The sequence below is a fragment of the Platalea leucorodia genome (assembly GCF_965183815.1).
Source record: "Platalea leucorodia genome assembly, chromosome: 4".
Classification (NCBI taxonomy): domain Eukaryota; kingdom Metazoa; phylum Chordata; class Aves; order Pelecaniformes; family Threskiornithidae; genus Platalea; species Platalea leucorodia.
Genome location: NC_138826.1, coordinates 33,909,685 through 33,927,857, shown reverse-complemented (window position 1 = coordinate 33,927,857; position 18,173 = coordinate 33,909,685). Strand labels below are relative to the sequence as shown.

Genomic DNA, 18,173 nt, shown 5'->3' with positions numbered 1-18,173 from the left:
CCTCTCCCCGGGAAGGGGGTGCATGCCGCAGGGCTGGGGGTTGCCTGGCTGAGGCCGGTGCAGGGATCCTGGGCAGCGTATCGGCAAGGGGCTCGTTTTTTGTGCTAGCTACATGCATGATGTATGAAAACGCTACCGCCAGCCCAGTGCATCCTTGGCCCTGGGGTTGTGTGCTGGGATTCCCAAGGGGCGGCAGAAGTGGGTGTTTGCAAACAGGACCTCTGTTTTCAGGACAGATCGCACCAAACCAGGGCTGGAGGAAGAAGAGCTCCCGGCTCAAGCTCCCCTCTAACCCCAGAGCAAGCAAGGGAGGGAAAACAGGGCGACAGTGAGGAGGAAAATATTCTCGCTTTGTTGAAAGCGTAGCATTTTTCTGACAGAGACGCAGACCCTAGGGTAGGGAGGGGGGAGATGGGAAAGTTAGACTGAGCCTGCTACCAAGTGCTTGACGTAAAAAATAGTCCATTACTGGGAGAGAAAAAGGTTAGCGAAGGACAGAAAAATGAGCTGCTCAAGAAAAATCTATGTACGTGCCACATTTTTCATAACTGCTGATGCTAAAAACAGTATGCTAATTGTGCATGGGTTTATTTATTTGACCCTAAATCCGGGAGGAAGGCGAAGATTTATAGTAAAAGTTTTATTGGTACTTTTCCCATCACACTAATGTTCAATTATTGAGAGCCATTTGGGCTATAAAACAGCAACACACAGCGATCCCGTTCACCAACTTCCTTGGAAAGCTTCCAGAGGCTGGATATCGTTACGGCATGGCCAGACCAACAGAACCAACCTAGTACGAACTCTGAAAAAAATTCCCTGGGCAAACAAGGATACCAAAGCAAAGCCCCAGACCTGAAGATCCGTTGGCTGCTGGGTTGCTACCGCGTGGCAAAATTTCATAGTCAGATCCTCTGTCCTGCAGAGAGACTTCTTTTTCTAGTACGGGTTTCTGATGAAATAATTGTTGGTCAGAAAAGCAAAGCAGCATGGCATTATTTTCATCCGAATTGCTTCTAAGAAAACATGTTTTATCCTCCATCAATAGACACTTTAATCCACGGCATTAGTGAATTGGGGGTTTTTCTGCTCATACAAATGTCTTTTAAATCGCGGTTTCTCCCCTTCAACAATGCTTCCGCAATGGTAAAATCTCTACATATGCACTCAATTTTCCCCTTTGAATACTCTCTTGTATCACATTTTTTTTTTTAATGCTGCTTCAGCTTATTTTCCTAGCATTATTTTCCATTAATTGCATTTTAATGCGACTTTGTCTTTCCTTTATTTCCCGCCCCCCCTCTATTTCAGCCGGGTACTCTGAGTACTGTACAAAATTTTTCCTGGGGTTCATTAGCTTCAGTTGGTCTTTTTCTCTTCAGTCTATAACTACTGAATATTTTAATAAAATTGTATTGTTATAGAAGGTCTTCCAGCTGATAAATGGACCTCTGGAATTATATTAAGGCTTACATTAAATCACTGAACATACCTCTTCTGACCCCTCACGCCTAGAAATGTATTTTATACAAATATTTCTACTGTTGATGTGAGTTTATGAAATACTGTTTCTAATTGCCCATTACCTCCTGTAATGATAGTTTCTGTGAATAAATTTTTTTTCTTGCTTCTTCTTGACTTATCTGCTTTGCTATTGTTACAGTGCCGGTGACATTTTGAGATTCTTTATTTGGACCAACACCTCCCCTTGCCCCCTTATAGTTTTGCATTTATTTTTTGTACAATAGAAAAATATTGGGGCAAGGAGGACGGGGCCCTCCCTCGTTCTGCAGGCGCTGTGGTGGTGACAGGCTGGTCACGGTGGCTTAGGGAGCCCCGCCTGCGGTGGGGGACAGGGCCTCGAGCAGCCGAGCGAAGCCGTGGTGCAGGGCTGCCTCTGTAAGCCTTTAAAAGGGGGTTTTGCTAATTGTGCTTATACCACGTATTTGTGCTTTTTAATTGGTTTGGTTAACATCTTACAGATGTGCAAAGCATGTGATTTTTTTTTTTGGGGTGCTAATTAGGATAAAATTTTCTCTTCCTTTTTAATCTATTAATTTGGAGTAGTTGGCTGTAATTGTAATTACATATACGGGCGCTATTTTTTAGATGACTGAAATGCTGCTATGACAAGAAGGACGCCGTCTCAGATCTAAACATCAAGGGCCCTTGAGTTTTCCTCCCACTCCCCCACTGACTCAGTGTTTGTCATTGGGCAAGTACCTCAGCTCGCTACCTCCCTTTCTTGCTTTCCAGGTCTATTGTGCGAATTAATTAGATAATGTTTCAGCATGGCTTTGAACTGGAGAGTGCTACAAAAGTGCCAAGTTATAATTTATCGTTATGAAAGCCAGCGTGCTGGCTGGGAGCGAGACCTCTGATGCAACCCCAGCAGAGAGGGACGGCGAGGCGGCTGAGGGAGAGCTCCCCTCTCGCCTCACGGTCCCTCCTCTCCGCACTCGGAAGCGCCGTCAGCCTGCCCCAGAGGTGTTCTGCAGAAGGCAGCACCAGCAGCTGCGTGGTGTCATCCCGCGGATGCAGCTCCTGGCTCAGCCGACCCGTCCCGGCTGCTGGACTGAGGATGTCGCCTGCACCTCCCAGTCCGTTTTCAGGCTAGTTTTGGTGTCTGAAGGAGTGGCGGCCGCGTCCTCTGGATAATTATAGCGCTCCAAATCAGCAAAGCACTTCAGATTAACATTGATAGTTCTGAAGAGTGGCTTAAGGTTAAGCATGCTGTGGGGCTTGCTGGGTAAGATTAGCCTAGAGCAGATGCATGTTTTGCTGATGCAGGTTTTCAAAATATTTAGGCCGTGATTCAACAAGACACTCAAACGTGAGCAGTCCCACTGAAGGCAGTGGAAATAACTGGCTGATCAAAGCTGGGCAGCGGGATGAAGAAAGAACATTAAGTTACAAACCTGTTTGTTTAGAACTGAGTTTGCTTTGAAGAGCACGTGTGCGTGCGGACCAAGGCGACAGAGCAAACCGGCTTGCCTGCCGTCGCCAGTGCTGCAGAGCGTGTACATGAAATAACGCTTCCTCACGACCTTGCTGTGTTCAGCCGGCTTCCCAAATTCCAGCAGACCTATTTAAAAGCAATTCTATTGAATTGTAACGACCTGTCCAAAATAGCACCCATTTTTTGTCAAATCCTATTTTAATCCCTTGGGTGTTTGAAGCCAAAGCCTGCACTGGCGGAGTGGCTCAGCCCTGGCGCTGCTGTGGGGCAGAGAGGTCCCCAGGGGTTGCTGTGGAGGCATTTTAGGACAGCACCGAAAGGCTCTCATAGACCTCATGGACATCATCTACCCGGTCTGTGGAGACCTGTGCATCTATAGCAGCATCTCTTGACGCTGATGCTGTTATGGTTTGAGAGAAATCCTGCCCTCAGCGACGCCCCGGGATGGGAAATCCAGCTGGGGAGCTGCAGCTGCCCGGGGTGGTGCCAAGGGTCACCGGTGCTGATGGCCTTACTCCATTTTAATGGCATCACGGGGCTCAGCGCAGAGGTAGCGGGATGTAGGAGTACGGCTCGGTTTCCCCGGGGCCGGGCGGGTGGTGCAGGCCCTTTTCCAGCCTTAAAAGCCCTGAGCTGACGCACCCCGGCGGGGCCGAGGCGGAGCTGTGCCAGTGCTGGATGGGGACCCCCACTTCCCCCCTTGCCCCCCATTTTGGGCTCAGTTTGGAGGGCCGTGGAACATGCCGGGTCAGACACACGGACAGGCCCTTTTACTGCTTTTCTTGTGATTAAGAGCCCAAAAATAAAGTGACCTGCACTTATATTCCCAGGCAGGCAGAAAGAATAATTACTTTTCAGAGATGGAATTCCTTCATATATTATAGCCATTAAAAAGAGTAAAATTTGAAATTTACTGTGGCACGGAACAAAAAGGTAGCACAGTTAGAGATAATGAAATCCTTACTTGCCATTAACGGAAGAATTACTGTTGTTAAAAGACCCCTTCATAAATAATTGAGAAACCAATTATACAGTCTTGGTGACTAATTTATCCAGGAGCAATACGGACCACGTTATGCCATATAATGAGCAGCAAGTACACTCCGTTATATCTCCCTACAACTCGTGCCTTTATTCAGCTGCTCTACAAAGAAATAATAAAAAAAGAGAAACTAATGCACACAGTAATCAGAAAATACATTATCTGAAGTGAGAGATGGGCGTTAATAGATCTTAATTTCAAGCGGTTTTACAGCGGTGCGGAGGCCTGGATTAACACGTCGCTTTGCCCCTGCGCCACGACGGGGAGCGGGCCAGGGCCGCCATGCTCACCTGGCCTCGGCGGGGTGGGTGACCCAAGCCCCTCCGCCCGCCGTGCCCGAAACCGAGGGGCTGCGAGCTGCCCCCCACGCGCGGGCAGGCGAGGGGGCCCGCGGAGCCCCGCGGTGCGACCCCAGGCGCTGGGCAGCACTGCGGCCTCTCCTGCCCCGTGCACTCCCCCGCCAGCGCCGCCTGCTTTTTTTAATAGATATATTCTTTAAAGAATAATTAAAAAAAAAGGGGGTTCAGTTGTTTGAATTGGGTGTAAATGAACCCCCGGGGCTCCGGCCTTGCGCTGCGAGCTGTGGCGCGGCGCTGCGGGGTGAGCCCCGGGTTTTCCGAGGCGGGTCGCAGGTGCGAGCGACGAGCCGCTTCTCCCCACACACTGAGGTAAAAAATGCAGGGGGTGCGCGCACGCTGTTCGCCACGGGTGATTTCACACGGAAACGAAGCCTCGCCGGCAAAAGCCGCGCCGCCGGGACGCCCGAGCCGGGGCTACGGCGGCACACCGGGACGTTTTTCGCGCCGCTGAGATGGAACCCGCCGCGGCCCCCGGCTGGCGGCGCCGGCGCGGGCCGGCAGGCGGCGCTGTGGGCGGGCGGCGCGCGCGGGCGGCCCCTCTTGGCGCGCGGGGAGGCCGCGGCGCCGGCGCGCGGCGGGCACCGCCCCCTGCTCGCGCTGGCGGCGCGGCGGCGGGCGGGAGCGGCGGCGGCGGCGGCGATGGCGGACAGCGCCAGCGAGAGCGACACGGACGGCGCCGGCGGCAGCGGCGGCGGCCCGGCGGGGCCGCTGACGGCGGGCGGCCCGGCGGCGGGGCCCGGCTCGGGGGTGGCGGGCGGCGGCTCGGGGGGCAAGGCGGGCGGGATCGTGATCTCGCCGTTCCGGCTGGAGGAGCTGACGAACCGCCTGGCCTCGCTGCAGCAGGAGAACAAGGTGCTGAAGATCGAGCTGGAGACCTACAAGCTCAAGTGCAAGGCGCTGCAGGAGGAGAACCGCGACCTGCGCAAGGCCAGCGTCACCATCGTGAGTGCGGGCGGCGCCGCGCCGGGCCCGGCGGCGGGCGGGCGGCTGTGGGGGGTGTGTGCGTGTGTGTGGGGGGGTGCCCCGCCGCGGGGGTGTCCGCGCAGGGCGGGCCCGGCCGCCGCCGCCCTCCCCTCAGCCCTGCCCCGGCCGCGGCCTTCCCGCCCCGCCGCCCGCCCCCCCCGCTCCCCCCGGGGGCGGCGGTTGAGGCGAGTTTACCTCAGGCGGGCCCGGCTGTCACCGCGGCCCGTCCGGGGGGGGGCAGGTGGGGCCACCCCGCGCCCTTCGCGCCGTCCCTGGGCCCTCCGCGGGCACCGGGGTCCTTGCGGGAGCGGGAGGGAAACCGGCGAGGAGCCGAGGAGGCTCCCCCGCCGCCCCAGACCCGCGTGGCCGGCCCGGCGCTCGGCGGGGAGGCGGCCCCGCCGCCCCTGCCCCTGCGGCCGGCTGCCCGAGCGGGCAGGGCTGGGGAAGGGGCGGCTCGGCGGGGTCTTGAGCCGAGGAGCAGTGAGGGCCGTGCAGGGGGAGGGCGATGCTGGGTGTTCTCTGAAGTTTCTCAAAGTAGAGGTTTCCTTCGAGTACAAGTAATCGGTGGAGATTACGGATTATCTCTTCAGCCGTCACCGCTTCTGCCACTGTGCAGAAACAGCGAGTTGCAGGGTAGCGTCTTAGTCACGAAGAAGTGTTTGATTTATTTGTACTGTTTTGTTAGCTGTGGTATTTCAAGAGGTTGCTTAAAAACTCATTTAAAATAAACCCCTTAAAAACAACGCGAGTAACACCCACTGCTCTGTCCTGGGAAGAGCTCGGCTACTGGTTTATGAGTGCTGAGAGGATAACTTGGAATTTATCATCATTTTATATGACGCTGCTAGGCATCAATCCTCAGTAAAGTACATATGAAAATACAGTACATATGATATCGTTTTCTTCTTTATGAGTTGGGAGTTTAGGAGTTTAGATTAGGGGGTTTTTTGCTAATTCAGTGGTTAGAGCGATCATTCAGGCATTGTAATGATCACGGCCTGCATGCAAGCAAAGTAGGTAACATGTTAAAGACTGATTAAAGGTAACCCTGATACTTGTATACGCTGTCCTGTATGTCCTTGCCAGTGCAGATAGAGATGCCTTGAGAGACCGATCCCACCTGCATGTGCTCGTTCTCATCTGATTTTTCGCAGGGGTTGCTTTATTACAAGCATAATGGCTATTTTATTGATAATCAGTTTTTTTGTCGTCGATATATCTAGCAAAGAAATGGAGCTCATCTGGGCAAACCTCTCATCTGTTCCCAGTAGTAAGCATTCAGTGCCTAGCAGGATGTGGGCCGGAAGAGTGCATGAAATACAATACAGAAGTAATTTATTCAAGGATGACAAATATAGTGCTAGTCGGGGAAACGTGTGCTTTGTTAATACTTTACGAGAAGAGAATGTGTCTTAATTAGGTAGCAGCGGAGTGCCTTCTAATGTTGAAAGGGGCTAAGACATCTTGTCAGTCAGACATTTTCTCTTTGCCTGTTAGAAAGGCACAGCATCTTTCTGAACCCCTCCTAGGTGTGTTGTTTGTAAACAACTTGAAAAACTGTTTGCGTGAATTAAAGTTCTTTTGGTGCTGTCTCTAGGGACTGATTCCTTTATATTTTCATCAGATTTTAATTTACAAAAAGGAAGTATTTTTCTTGAATCTAAAACTTAGTCTGTATGTTTTTGACATCTTGGATAAAGAGAGAAAAGGTGTTAGACTTTTATAGCAACCTGTAGGCTGTCTGGAAAACCGGCATCTTTAGCAGACACTCTGGTATGCTAAACTGTGTGCACGACAGAGTAAACCACTTCTAATTCAGCAAGCGGTGAAATAATGAATGCAAAACGTAACTTTTTTTTCAGGCCACTGAGACTTTGTGCTGTGGTTTACCTGGTCTGTAATGTAAACACATTTGCAGTCAAAATACTTTGTCGTGTTGCTCTAGTATACAAGTGACTGGAGGTGAACTTTGTTGGAACGTTGAAACGTGTGCCATTTGCATGTAAATGTAATTAAAAAGAAAGTTTTCTGATTTCTCCCTTGTGATTGTAAACCTTCGTCAGCGTGCTCCTCCGCCAGCCAGCTCAAGCTCCTCGCGGTGTTGCTGTGCTGGCAGATGGGCGCTGCATACCAGTTTCCTGTTGTAGACATTGTAATGTCACGAATCAGCTTTGATTTTTATCAAGTGTCGAGGATGAGCTGCGAAGCGCAAATGAAATAGCCGAAATAGCAGGTGAAGTGACTAAACCTGTGCGCTGTAGGTGAAGGTCGCTGCTGGAACCACGCGGCTCTTCGTCTGCGAGCCTTTCGCTGTCCTGTCGTTTGAGCTCTGTTGTGTGAGTGCCGCAGAGACTCTTCGCTTACTTTAGCTCCTGCCATTGGCTTTAATGGTTTTGAATATTTTCCCTTTAAAGTTTACCAGGTAGAAAGCGGTCGTCTTCCTCCTTCTTCTTGTGTCCGTGCTGGTGTAAGTGTTTGTATGATATCTTCTTTGTTTCTGTGTTTGTGCGTAGTATTATTGGTGTCAGCGTGGACGTGTACAGTTTGGGAGTTATTTAAATAGCTTGCTGCCTAGGATCCTATTAGTTCTATTTTGTAGTTAACCCTTGTGTCATAGGGTCGAAAATAAGCGTTAATTAAGCGTAGAAGAGCTACGTTAAGTAGTTGTACTTGGAAAATATGACTGAGAAAAGGTGTTGACTTGGCAGGCTTGTATGCTTGCTAACTTCATATGAACTCTCCTGTAAAACATGTAAAAACAGATGCTGCTTTAATACTGAAATTGGTAAAACTAACTTGGGCTAAGTGTACGTCCAAAAAAGATGTGTGAACTCTACTCCTTCCAGTAGCCTGAAATGCAGATGAAATTATGCTGTTGCTCATGTGCAAGACTCTGAAATTAAGTAAAAATTAGTGATAACTTTATCTCATGTGCTATTATTGGTAACAAACTGTGAGGGAAGGAGCAGAGCGGGGAGAAAGCTAGGTAAATTTGAAGTGTTATCTAGCAGTGCAAGAGCATTACATTACAAAGTTTCATTTCATTTGCATTACATGCAAAGTTTCAGATCAAGTATTGAGAAGAAATAACTAAGATCGCTTGACCCATGGGCAGACAGATCGTTTATATGTATTTAGCAATCTTTAATTGTATGATCTCATGGTATGTTTCTGCAAGGTCTTTTTTAGGAAATGGAACGGGTGGTGGCTAGGTTGTGAAAAATCACACACCTGAATATCTCAGATGCGAAGTATTTGAGATGCGAAGTAGCGAGTTTTGGTTATAGTGGATATAGTGTGTGAACTTCCTTAATTTTTTGGTGAAAAAGGTCTACCAAGGAGATGTCATATTTAATGGGCTAAGTCTGGGACAGTACAACTTCTCTCGTTAAATAAGAGTACCTTCAAAACTGGGTGGTGTTGGGGTGACTGCTTTTCAAAAGATTGAGTTGTAGCGTGTGTGTGACAAAAGCTGAAATACTTCAGTTGGGTGTAGGTACGTCTTGATCAGGAAGTTTCTTTTGAAGTCAGTAGAACTTGGATTTCTAACTTCTTTTTTCTACTTTTCAGTGTTTGATGTAACAAAGTCATGCTGTTTCAGTGAAAGCCATGTAACCTTTAACTGATACTGAAGCATTTTGGTTTTCTTTGTTATTGTTTTGAACTGACAGGCCTCATACAAACAGAGTGCTTTTAATAACAAAAAGACTTTTAGTCTCTGATTGCTACAGGTACATACATGCTTACTCTCGGATGGTAGCCTCAGTAATTTAACTTGTGTAAATTGGCCTGCTATACTCGGGCATCTTCTGTAGTGTTAGAAAATTAAAGTATAATAAGCCTTATTCTGTTATTTATTTTTTTAACTGAGGTAAAGGTAGGGTATTTGAGAAGCCTAACTTAAAAATGTTCCTGCTCCAGCGTGCTTGATGTAGCAGTTTTAATGCTTTGTAACATACATAGATTTTACAAGAACAGCCTCTCAGTTTTATTCTCCTGCAGTTTGCTTTGTAGGGAAGGGAATTATCCTAGAAATCCCGATTTGTGGTGCTGTGTGAATCCCCAACAGGATCATCAGTTCGGACGAGAGAGTCTGATCCAAAACACTAATGGCATCAGTAACACTCGGATGCTGGTTTTTGTGGGCTTGCCGTGAGTTATCGCTGTCTGATAGCGACTGCTACAGCGCTTGCTGGCAAGGGGCGTCGGGACATGGGGCTGCTGTGGGTTGCGAGTGGCAATATTTTACTGCGAGACCTCTGCTACCCGTGTCTCTGTAGCTAAACCTGCGCCTCTGCACCTTGGCTCTCAGCTTGACTTTTTTTATTCCCCGAGCACTAGCAGAGGGCGGTTGCATCTCCTGGCTTCTCAGTCTCCTCTGCGTTTCTGCAGAGCCATGTGAACAGCCTCCCACCAGCTGGGAGAAACAATGGAAGAAAAAGCCTTACTCAGCTCCTATTTCCTCACCCCTACTCGCAAATCCTGAAGAAGTTTGTTGCTTTCGATAACAGCCATCTCCTGAAAACAAACAGGTTTTCTGGGACTTGCAGATCGGAAAAATCCTGTGTGGTATTGTAGACTTGTTACAGTTTTCTCAATAAACAACCAGATCTAGATGCTGGAAATAAATATGATTTTAGCGTTTTGTTCTCAAGGAAGCGTGTGGTGGGATTTGTGTGTGTGTGTATGCATGAGGTCTGCTGTCGTGGGTCTCCATAGGAAATGACAGCCCGGATAGATAGTTTGGGTGTGCTATATTGTCGAAAATCCCATGCAAAAATGCTTTTTAACAGCTTTTTTCTTTCCTGGAGTTTGCACCAGAATTTCAAAGCAGAACACCTGTTGCAATACAGAATATGTCTATTAATAGTAGAAGAAAGGGCAGGGTAGGCTAACTGAATTGAAATATGAACCTTTAAAAGGTGCTCACTTAAGGGCAGGGGGATGAATGAAGGAAACCAGTTAGTAGCAGCTAGAGGTAAAAAGCAAACCAAGAAAGCAGAGAGATTATTATTTCAAAAGAGGTATCTGTAAGTCTGTTATTTACTCTTTATTTTAAAGTAGGTCTTGCTTGTCTGAAAGAGGCTGACTTGCTGTTTTGTGATGTCTTCTGTAGGTATAAGAAGAAACCTGCTCAGGGCTTTTGTATCTGGCTGCGTCGTTTGTAACTAGTTTGTAGCCTGACTAAACTAAATGTCCAACGCAAAAATAACTTATTTTAGAAATGCTTTGCTTACCTGCTTTTTTGAGTAAAGACAACATTGTTGCTAAGATTAGCAAGTTCTGCACAATGAAACTCCATCCAAAAATTTTTCAGGAAGAGCAGGCACATAGGAAATGAGTGTCTTGTATTTGAATTTTACGTTTGCCTCAGATTCTTAAGAAGTTTCTATTGAGCTTCTACAAAATGTCTGTAGAGGAAAAAGGAAGCTAGTAATGCACTTTCGTGTTAACTGTTTTGGCCCTTAGGTTAACATGGTAAAAACAATGCTACTTGCTGCGCAGCTGGCGAACTAATCGTAGAAAAGTATATTGTTGTCTGCTTCCATTTGGTAGTTAGGCACAGCCACTAGCATTTTGAGTTCCCAGGGAAAAACATTGTTGATGCAGTGGTAACAGCACATTACCATTTGTCTGTGTTGTAGGCCTTCTTCCATGCTGGTTAAAAAACAAACACAAAAAAAAAGCCCAGAGGAAAACTGGTAATGTTTCTGTCCTGTGTAGAACTTGATTCATATAGTTAATAAACGAGAATGCTTGAACACAGGTGCTTGTACTTTCAAGGAGTTTGAGGCTTCAGAGGGTTACTAAATCATCTGCTTTGATTTGGATCACATCTTCATGTTTTTCTGAGTTGTTCCTGCATTGAATCTCATAACTTACCTTGAAATGTGTCTTTGGGAAGCATATCCAGTTTTAATTTGAAGACTCACAGAGGTGAAGAACCATTGTACTTGGAAAGGCTCTGGTGTCCTGCCTCTGGTTCTTCCTGTCAGCTTCGTTGCGGCTGAGCCCTTGGTCCCTGCTGTGCCTTTTGGCTAGGTTAATGAGTCTTCGGGATCCTCTGCTTACTCCTCCTGAAGGTACAGGCTGTGACAGGCATCTTCTAGTTTACTCTGATAAACTGAACTAAGCTCTCAGGCTCTGAGATACTGGAAATCTAATGGGCTGGATCAAAAATGCTGCAGGTATGTGGTGCACTGATCTAGTCTAAACACACTTTCCTCCCTCCAATCTGCACAAATGTTTCTGATAGCTTAATTTGGAACTGATGGGTGGTTGTGTTTTTTTGTTTTTTAATCCAGTATCTTCGGTTGTTTTCAGTGACCTTAACTGTTGTGCGCTCTGGGTAATTTGGCAGAAATGCAGTAGCACGCCAGTGCTTCTTCCAGGTCTGATTTGCACTGCTGGGTTGTCCAGTAGCACTTAATTTGCTGCTAATAAATGTGGAGCCATAGTCTCAGGAAGGGTATTTTCCCCTTTTCTGGGTTTTTTTGAGGCTCTCTTCTGTAACCCCTCTGTTTTTCTTTACAAAGAGGTACCAACCCCTTAAGTCCCGTCCCCCCGCCCCATATCAGTTTCCCCAATGCTAAGTACAGGTGAGGTGTACAAGTGAAGGTGAGCTGCCTCTCGGTTGGACCTTGGGTAGCAGTCTGTGTTACAGCTTCATGTGTGAAGCTAATATGGAGTTGTTGTTTGTTCCTTCTCTTCATGTCCGTTCTCTGAGAGAAACCTTTGGTTTGTGGGGTCGGTCCTTTTTTCAGAAGTGCAGTTTTAGTAGAACTCAATTTGCTTCAAATGAAACAAAACGTGAAGTTGTCTGTTCTCTATTATTATTTTTTACAGTCTTGCTAATTTCAGTATCCCAGAGTTTATCAGAACTGACTTACTGAATAATAATGCACAGTGAGTATTTTGAACAACATCATGCTTAGTACATGTTGGTGTGAAATTTCTAATGAAATTTCCCACTGACAAGTATTTTTGAGCTCAGTAAGCCACTTTGGAAATCCTGCTGTATACTTTGATTATTTTATAACTGTTCTTAAATAATGTATGGCATGTATTACTAAATCAAAAAGTCTTATGGGTGCCATGTACACATCCTACACCTTTGCAGTTATCTTTATTACAAATAGTCCTTGGCTGAAAGATGGATCTATGCTTATCTGCCACAACTTGTTCTCTATTAAACCATGCTGAGTGACCCTTTTAATGTTTCTGTCCTTTATACACTAAATTAATTTGTTTCCAGTATTACCATTGGGTTGATACCAAACTCTGATAACCATCTGTGTCTTGCTTGCCTTTAAATATTACACAACAGCTCTATTTTTTTTTTCCGTTACTTTATTGATGTTCCAGTGTTTAATAATGGTGGAATGTCTTCAGTTAGTAGGAATCCTGGTCTATTGCTCTGAATTACTTTGGGGATGGAAGTGAAACAAGAACTGGGATTTTAGAGTACACTTGGGAATTTTTAATAATGCAAAGTTCTTGGTGTTTCTGTGGCTTTGCTATTCTGCATAGAAAGTAATTTTGCTTTTCTGTTAAGTGAACTTTCTCATCAAGGTTGTATCTTGAATTGTGTGTCAGAACTGGTTTGTTAGTCAGCTTTTATTTTAAGAACACTGTTTAATGTTGGGTTTGAACATTTACTGAGACTAATGACCATACTTTCTTAGTGTGTCTTCAGTGACTTTAAAACATTTTGAAGGAGAGAGTTGGTTTATTTTTTTTTTTTTTCTGCATTGTACACCTAACAGGCTTGCTTTGACTGAAGAAAAAAATATTAATATGTGCTACTGCTGTATATCTGCTATGACTTTTTAATAAAATTTTTTTCACTAGTACAGTACAAGGCATTCGCCCAAATGAGTATTCCCAGCGCGAAGAGTTTTGCATCATTCACAACTGCTGATTCAGATGGTAGAGTAAAACGTCAAGTATTTTTACAGGTTTTAGCACTGTTACTAATCCCAGTATTGGAGAGCTAGTACAGACAAGACTTTGGAATAATTTTTAAATCCTGGAAGTTCTGTACTTCATTTTAGTTGTGGTTTTGACTGTAATGGAGTTAGAATTTTATTGCTGATTTCAAAGGATGAAGGAAAGTGTTGTTGGTTGGTTCCCCCCCCCCCCCCCCCCCCCCCAAAGTAGGTGCCTGGTCTGTGGTTTTCTTGCACTTGTTAATTCCATTTACTTGGCCTTATTGCTTGTTTCCTCCTACTGCTGATGCTGTCTTCACTTCAATATTGAAGTTGTTGTTTTCAAAGTCCTTCGTTTTAAGTGTTGATATGCATGGGGTGTATCTTCATCTATAGACTGTTAGTACTAAAGCTGCTCATAGGAAATGAGGAAATAATACTGGTGTGTGGCACACAGCTGTGGGGAGCAAGCTTACACATCTGCTAGAGACTTCAACAAAAGTGTTTGTTTTCACACTGCACCTTGTAAGGTGAGCTTGGGTGGGATTTCAGGTGGGGACTGGAGGAGCAGAAAGCACTTGGAACGGCGACTCTGCAGCGACTGCAGACGAGGCTGGTCAGGCAGCTGGATCTATGGGGTGCTGCAGAAGGATGGAGTACCAGTTTCTCACAAACAGATCTTGAAATGTGATTGGAATGAAGAAACAAGACAGTGCTCCTCCAAAGGAGTGAAAATTGTCAGCAGTAGACATCTGATGTATTTCAGCATAGCCTAGTAAAAGCAGTGAGAAAAACAGTTGCTTTACTGCTCTTTTTTGGGCTGGGGGGGTAGGAGGAAGTTGCTGAATTTAGCAGCAGAGCAAGAGGTGAATCCTTTCTGTCTTTTTCTTGAAGAAAAAAAAATGAAGGAGGAGAGTAATAGGGACAAAATGTACAAATTGAATTATGCACAGGATTTGGGATCTAAACAGAATGAATGGAAAAGAGTCAAAGACGTATTCTAGAAGAAAAAAAATACAATATAAAGCAAATTCCCATGGATCCGTAACAGAAAACATTCCTGTGACGCCTTGCTTCCAGCACAGCAGCCTGGGGACGTCCAGAAGGGAACATCTCAAGTAATGCTTCTTCAGTCAAGTCCTTCTGTCTGACTGAAGAGGTGTCTTAGTTTTAATTAGGTGGACTGTTATTGTCCCATTTCAATGTATGGGATGAGAGAATGAAGTAAAAATGAAGGCAAGACATTTGAGGTGAACTATTCCACAGAAAAAAGGCAAGCGTCTAAGTAGGAAACTCCGAAACACAAGTTACAGATGTGGTGGTTTCACATCTCTCTCTGTGGGGTGCAAGGACTCCTTGATGAAAGCTAAAGCAAAATGTTTACAGAAACGTTGAAGCAATTTTTATTCCTGACACTTGAGTTTGTAATTTTTTCAACATTTCAGGTAAAATACAGACATTGTAGGCTAATTGCTGCCTAGGGACAGTCCTTTCAGCTCCTGAGAGTCCTCTATCCCTTCATGTCTTCCATTGCAGCAGCTTTGTTCCTGGAAAAGAGGGTATTCCCTCAGCTCATCGATTGATACTCTAATTGATGGAGAAACTCTTAGGATAAGGCCTTTTCTTCCCCTCTCAACTCTGAATTTGACTTTGTTTGATATTTCATCTTCCGTGCATTAATATTACACGCAATCTGTTTTTCGGTTTGGGGTAGGTTTAGTGAGGTAGATGATTATCTCTTCAGCTGTGCTGTAGATTGAAACAGTCTAGCAGTGTTTCAGCTATCTGTAAAGTTTCCTCAGATGTTTTAATTCTTTAAACTGCCTAAAAATGTGATGTGTCTGCTTATTACTGTAAAGCTAAGGTCTTTTTAGTTCCTTTATTGTTGTTGATGCTAATAATATTTAAAACTCCTACCACATATTTAAATAATTCCCACAGTGATACACTCTGGTCCTGGATAAAAGTATAAATGTTTCTTAACAAGTCAGACATGATAAAACCCAACAATGTTTAATGGGCTGTAGTATGACGTTATGCTTCTTTCTGTTCCTTACAGTTTAATTTCTACTTTCAACAGAGGATGTTGGAAGTTTTTTCAGATTTTTTTTTTTTTTTTGGTAGTGGTGGGATTTCTACTTTGTTTCCCTTCACTTTCAAATGAACAGCAAAAACAGTTACTATGAATTTTGCAAAATGTAGTTTTTTAATCACTGTTTTTCCAAGACCTTTAAACAGTATGAATTTTTCACATCTGTTAAAAACGAAGAGTAGAAATTTTGTCCTGGCTAGTGTTGCCAGGAATTGATTCATTAGGCAAAAGCCCTGTCCTCACAGACCCTGAAGTCCTGGTTGGGTCAAGAGGAGGGACACCTTCAGAGTCCTTTTCCAAGAGTAAATTTAACCTTGGATGTAGATCTGCAAAAAACTCCCTTTTCTCTGAAAACTGAGACATGTAACTGGAAGTTCTTGCTCCGTGGGTGGAAAGGTGGGTAGGCATTTCCTAAAAATTTCTCTGTGTTAGACCTACTTCTCCAGTTCTATACGGGGTGAATATGCAAGGATGATGGCATTCCCCCTGCATCCTCCAAACCTCTGTTTGTAGATATTAGAGACAGGGGCTACAGAGCAAAGGAGGTGTTTTTTCATATTCCTTGTCATATTTTCATACACTAAATTGATAACTTGTTTCTTGTCTTGAAAGCCTGAGAAGAGATTGCTATTCAGAATACTGTGGTATGTATTGTAAGATGTCCAAACTGTAGAGAAGGAGAAAACAAAATATTACTCCACTCACTGACTCCTAGGAAGGACAAGTAGAAACACTTGTTTGCTGTGATGGAGTTAGAGCTGATGTGTCTTAACAGTGGGATGGACAGTGTGGTGTTTACTTTCTGAACAAGGTATGATTATAATCAATAACAAGCTTTGTCTCCAGCACTTGTGGATCACTGAGAAGGTGTTTCTCTAGAAAGCCAATGTGTGTAAGAGGAAATTAGGGGAGATGTTCTTAAGAGGTTAGTTACGGTGACTAAGGACACCTTGCTAGTGTGGGGGAAAAACTTTGCAATCCTTCATGATTATCTGAGTTGTATTTAACCTAGTCATTCAAAACAAACAAACAAAAAGCCAACAAAAAAAAAAAAAGGTTTTTAAGAAAGTGAATCAAGAAATTACACGGTGAGCGTCTCACGTTATAGTTTGGAAACCCCAAAACTGGATTTTAATATGGTAGTCCTCCTCCCTAGTTTTAATAAATTTAAAGGAAGGCAGGTTGATCGATGTAGATATACCACAGGTTATACGCACATGAAAGAAGGATCTACAAGTGCTGAAGGCTACTTGCATCTAGAAGAGAAGGGTGATGAGTATGCAGGCTGTTTGAGCTCAGGACCCAGTCTAGAAGTGAGGAAACTTGTGGTCTTCTGCTGGAGAACAGGGAGGGTTGTTGATACCTGTGGCATGCTGGTGGGGGATGCTGTGCAGCAAGCGGTCTGATGCCTTCTGTGTGAAAAAAACTGGGTATAACAGAATTGTACTTTGACTCTTATTGTATACTCTGATGAAGAAAAACCAAGTGTTTCATATTTGCCTACTTTCAATGGTTCATCTGAGCTACATAAAGTGAAGTAGGATTTTCATTAAGATTATTTGGGGGGTAACTATTAAATCTCTGCTCCCTGCTTTTGTTTGTGCTCTTTTGCCTTTGAATAGAGAAACAGTTGTGACAGCAACCGTACTTTTGACAATAGTTTGCTGTGGTTGCATTTTAGCAGAAGTTTGTTATTTCAAAACACGGCTCAGTGCCTGTTAGCACCAATATACATACCTCTGTGAACAGAAGCTGTGTAGTAAATTAGTCACCTAATAGTCTATTCTCCTGCTGAATCTTTTGCTTTTCTTGCTCTGAAACTTTGGGAGCGTGCAATATTGAGTTTGCTAATTGGTCAGTCCAGCAAAGTGTATTTTATAGTTAATGTGAGGGTACATCAAAGATAAATGGTTATTTATCAGTGGTCAGGAAACAGGCAAAAAAGTATTTAAAATATGTTAGCTTAAGAAGTATTTATGCATTAGATGTCTGATATAGAATAATTTGGACTGATTTGCTGCAGTACTACCTTTCTTGTAGGTTCTAGTACTGAGTGGTGGTGTTGAGATTTAAGCTGTTGTTGATTATTGGTTTCTAACACAACCAGGTTAGGTTAAACTTGAGTATTTTGGATGCAAGTCAAACAAAACCACAGCATTTTAAAAGGATGGTAATTCTAATGATCATGCAAGATATGAAAAATAAATTTAAAACAAAACAGTATATGCTACAACAGTACCTATAAGCAATTTGATCTCTCTTTTTCTATCTTTCATGTGCAGAAACCTGCATGTTCACAAATTCAGGCAAACTAAACATAAAACTACAAATCTAGTTATGTGTATAGTATATGTGCATCCTTATTACGTTTTTCAGCAGCTTTTATGTTGAGGCTGAACAAAAGCAAAACCTGTTCCATGTGCTTCTGTATTCTATTTGTTTTACACTTATTGATTAACTAGCAAACTATTTACAGTACAAAAAATTCACCAGTAAAACAGCAGTGTCACTGGCAGTCAGAATAAAGCAAAAACCTCTTTCAAGTAGTCATCAGTGAAGTGTTAATACAGAGAGGTATTTCAAACTTTGGTTCAGTGTTTGATATGACTGTAATTTTATTTTCTGTTTTGGCTGTCTCTGTCAAAGTAAAGCTTCAGCCAGTCAGGTACAAACTCATGAAAATGGGGAAGGCCCTAGCAAGGCACATGTACCTTCTGCTGGAGCGGTGTTGCCTAACCTTTGTGCACGGAATGGTCGCTTGCCTCTGCTGGGCTGAGAGGGGAACTGTGTAATATGGCCCCTTTCTTACTGCCTTCCTGGCCGTGTTTGC

The 18,173-nt window shown here is 44.6% G+C and overlaps 1 protein-coding gene across 4 annotated transcripts in view; it reads left to right on the top strand.

Annotated features, from left to right (window-relative positions):
- Positions 1-4,999: 4,999 nt before the first annotated feature.
- Positions 5,000-18,173, top strand: part of CCDC6 (coiled-coil domain containing 6) — a gene marked incomplete at its 5' end in the record, with an annotated part of 54,682 nt that continues 41,508 nt past the window's right edge. For all 4 annotated transcript variants that reach the window (XR_014228102.1, XR_014228103.1, XM_082311035.1 and 1 more), the window contains one exon: positions 5,000-5,302. Coding sequence is in view for 2 of the 4 variants with exons in the window: in XM_082311035.1 (XP_082167161.1) it covers positions 5,000-5,302 (303 nt within the window). The remainder of the gene's footprint in view (positions 5,303-18,173) is intronic.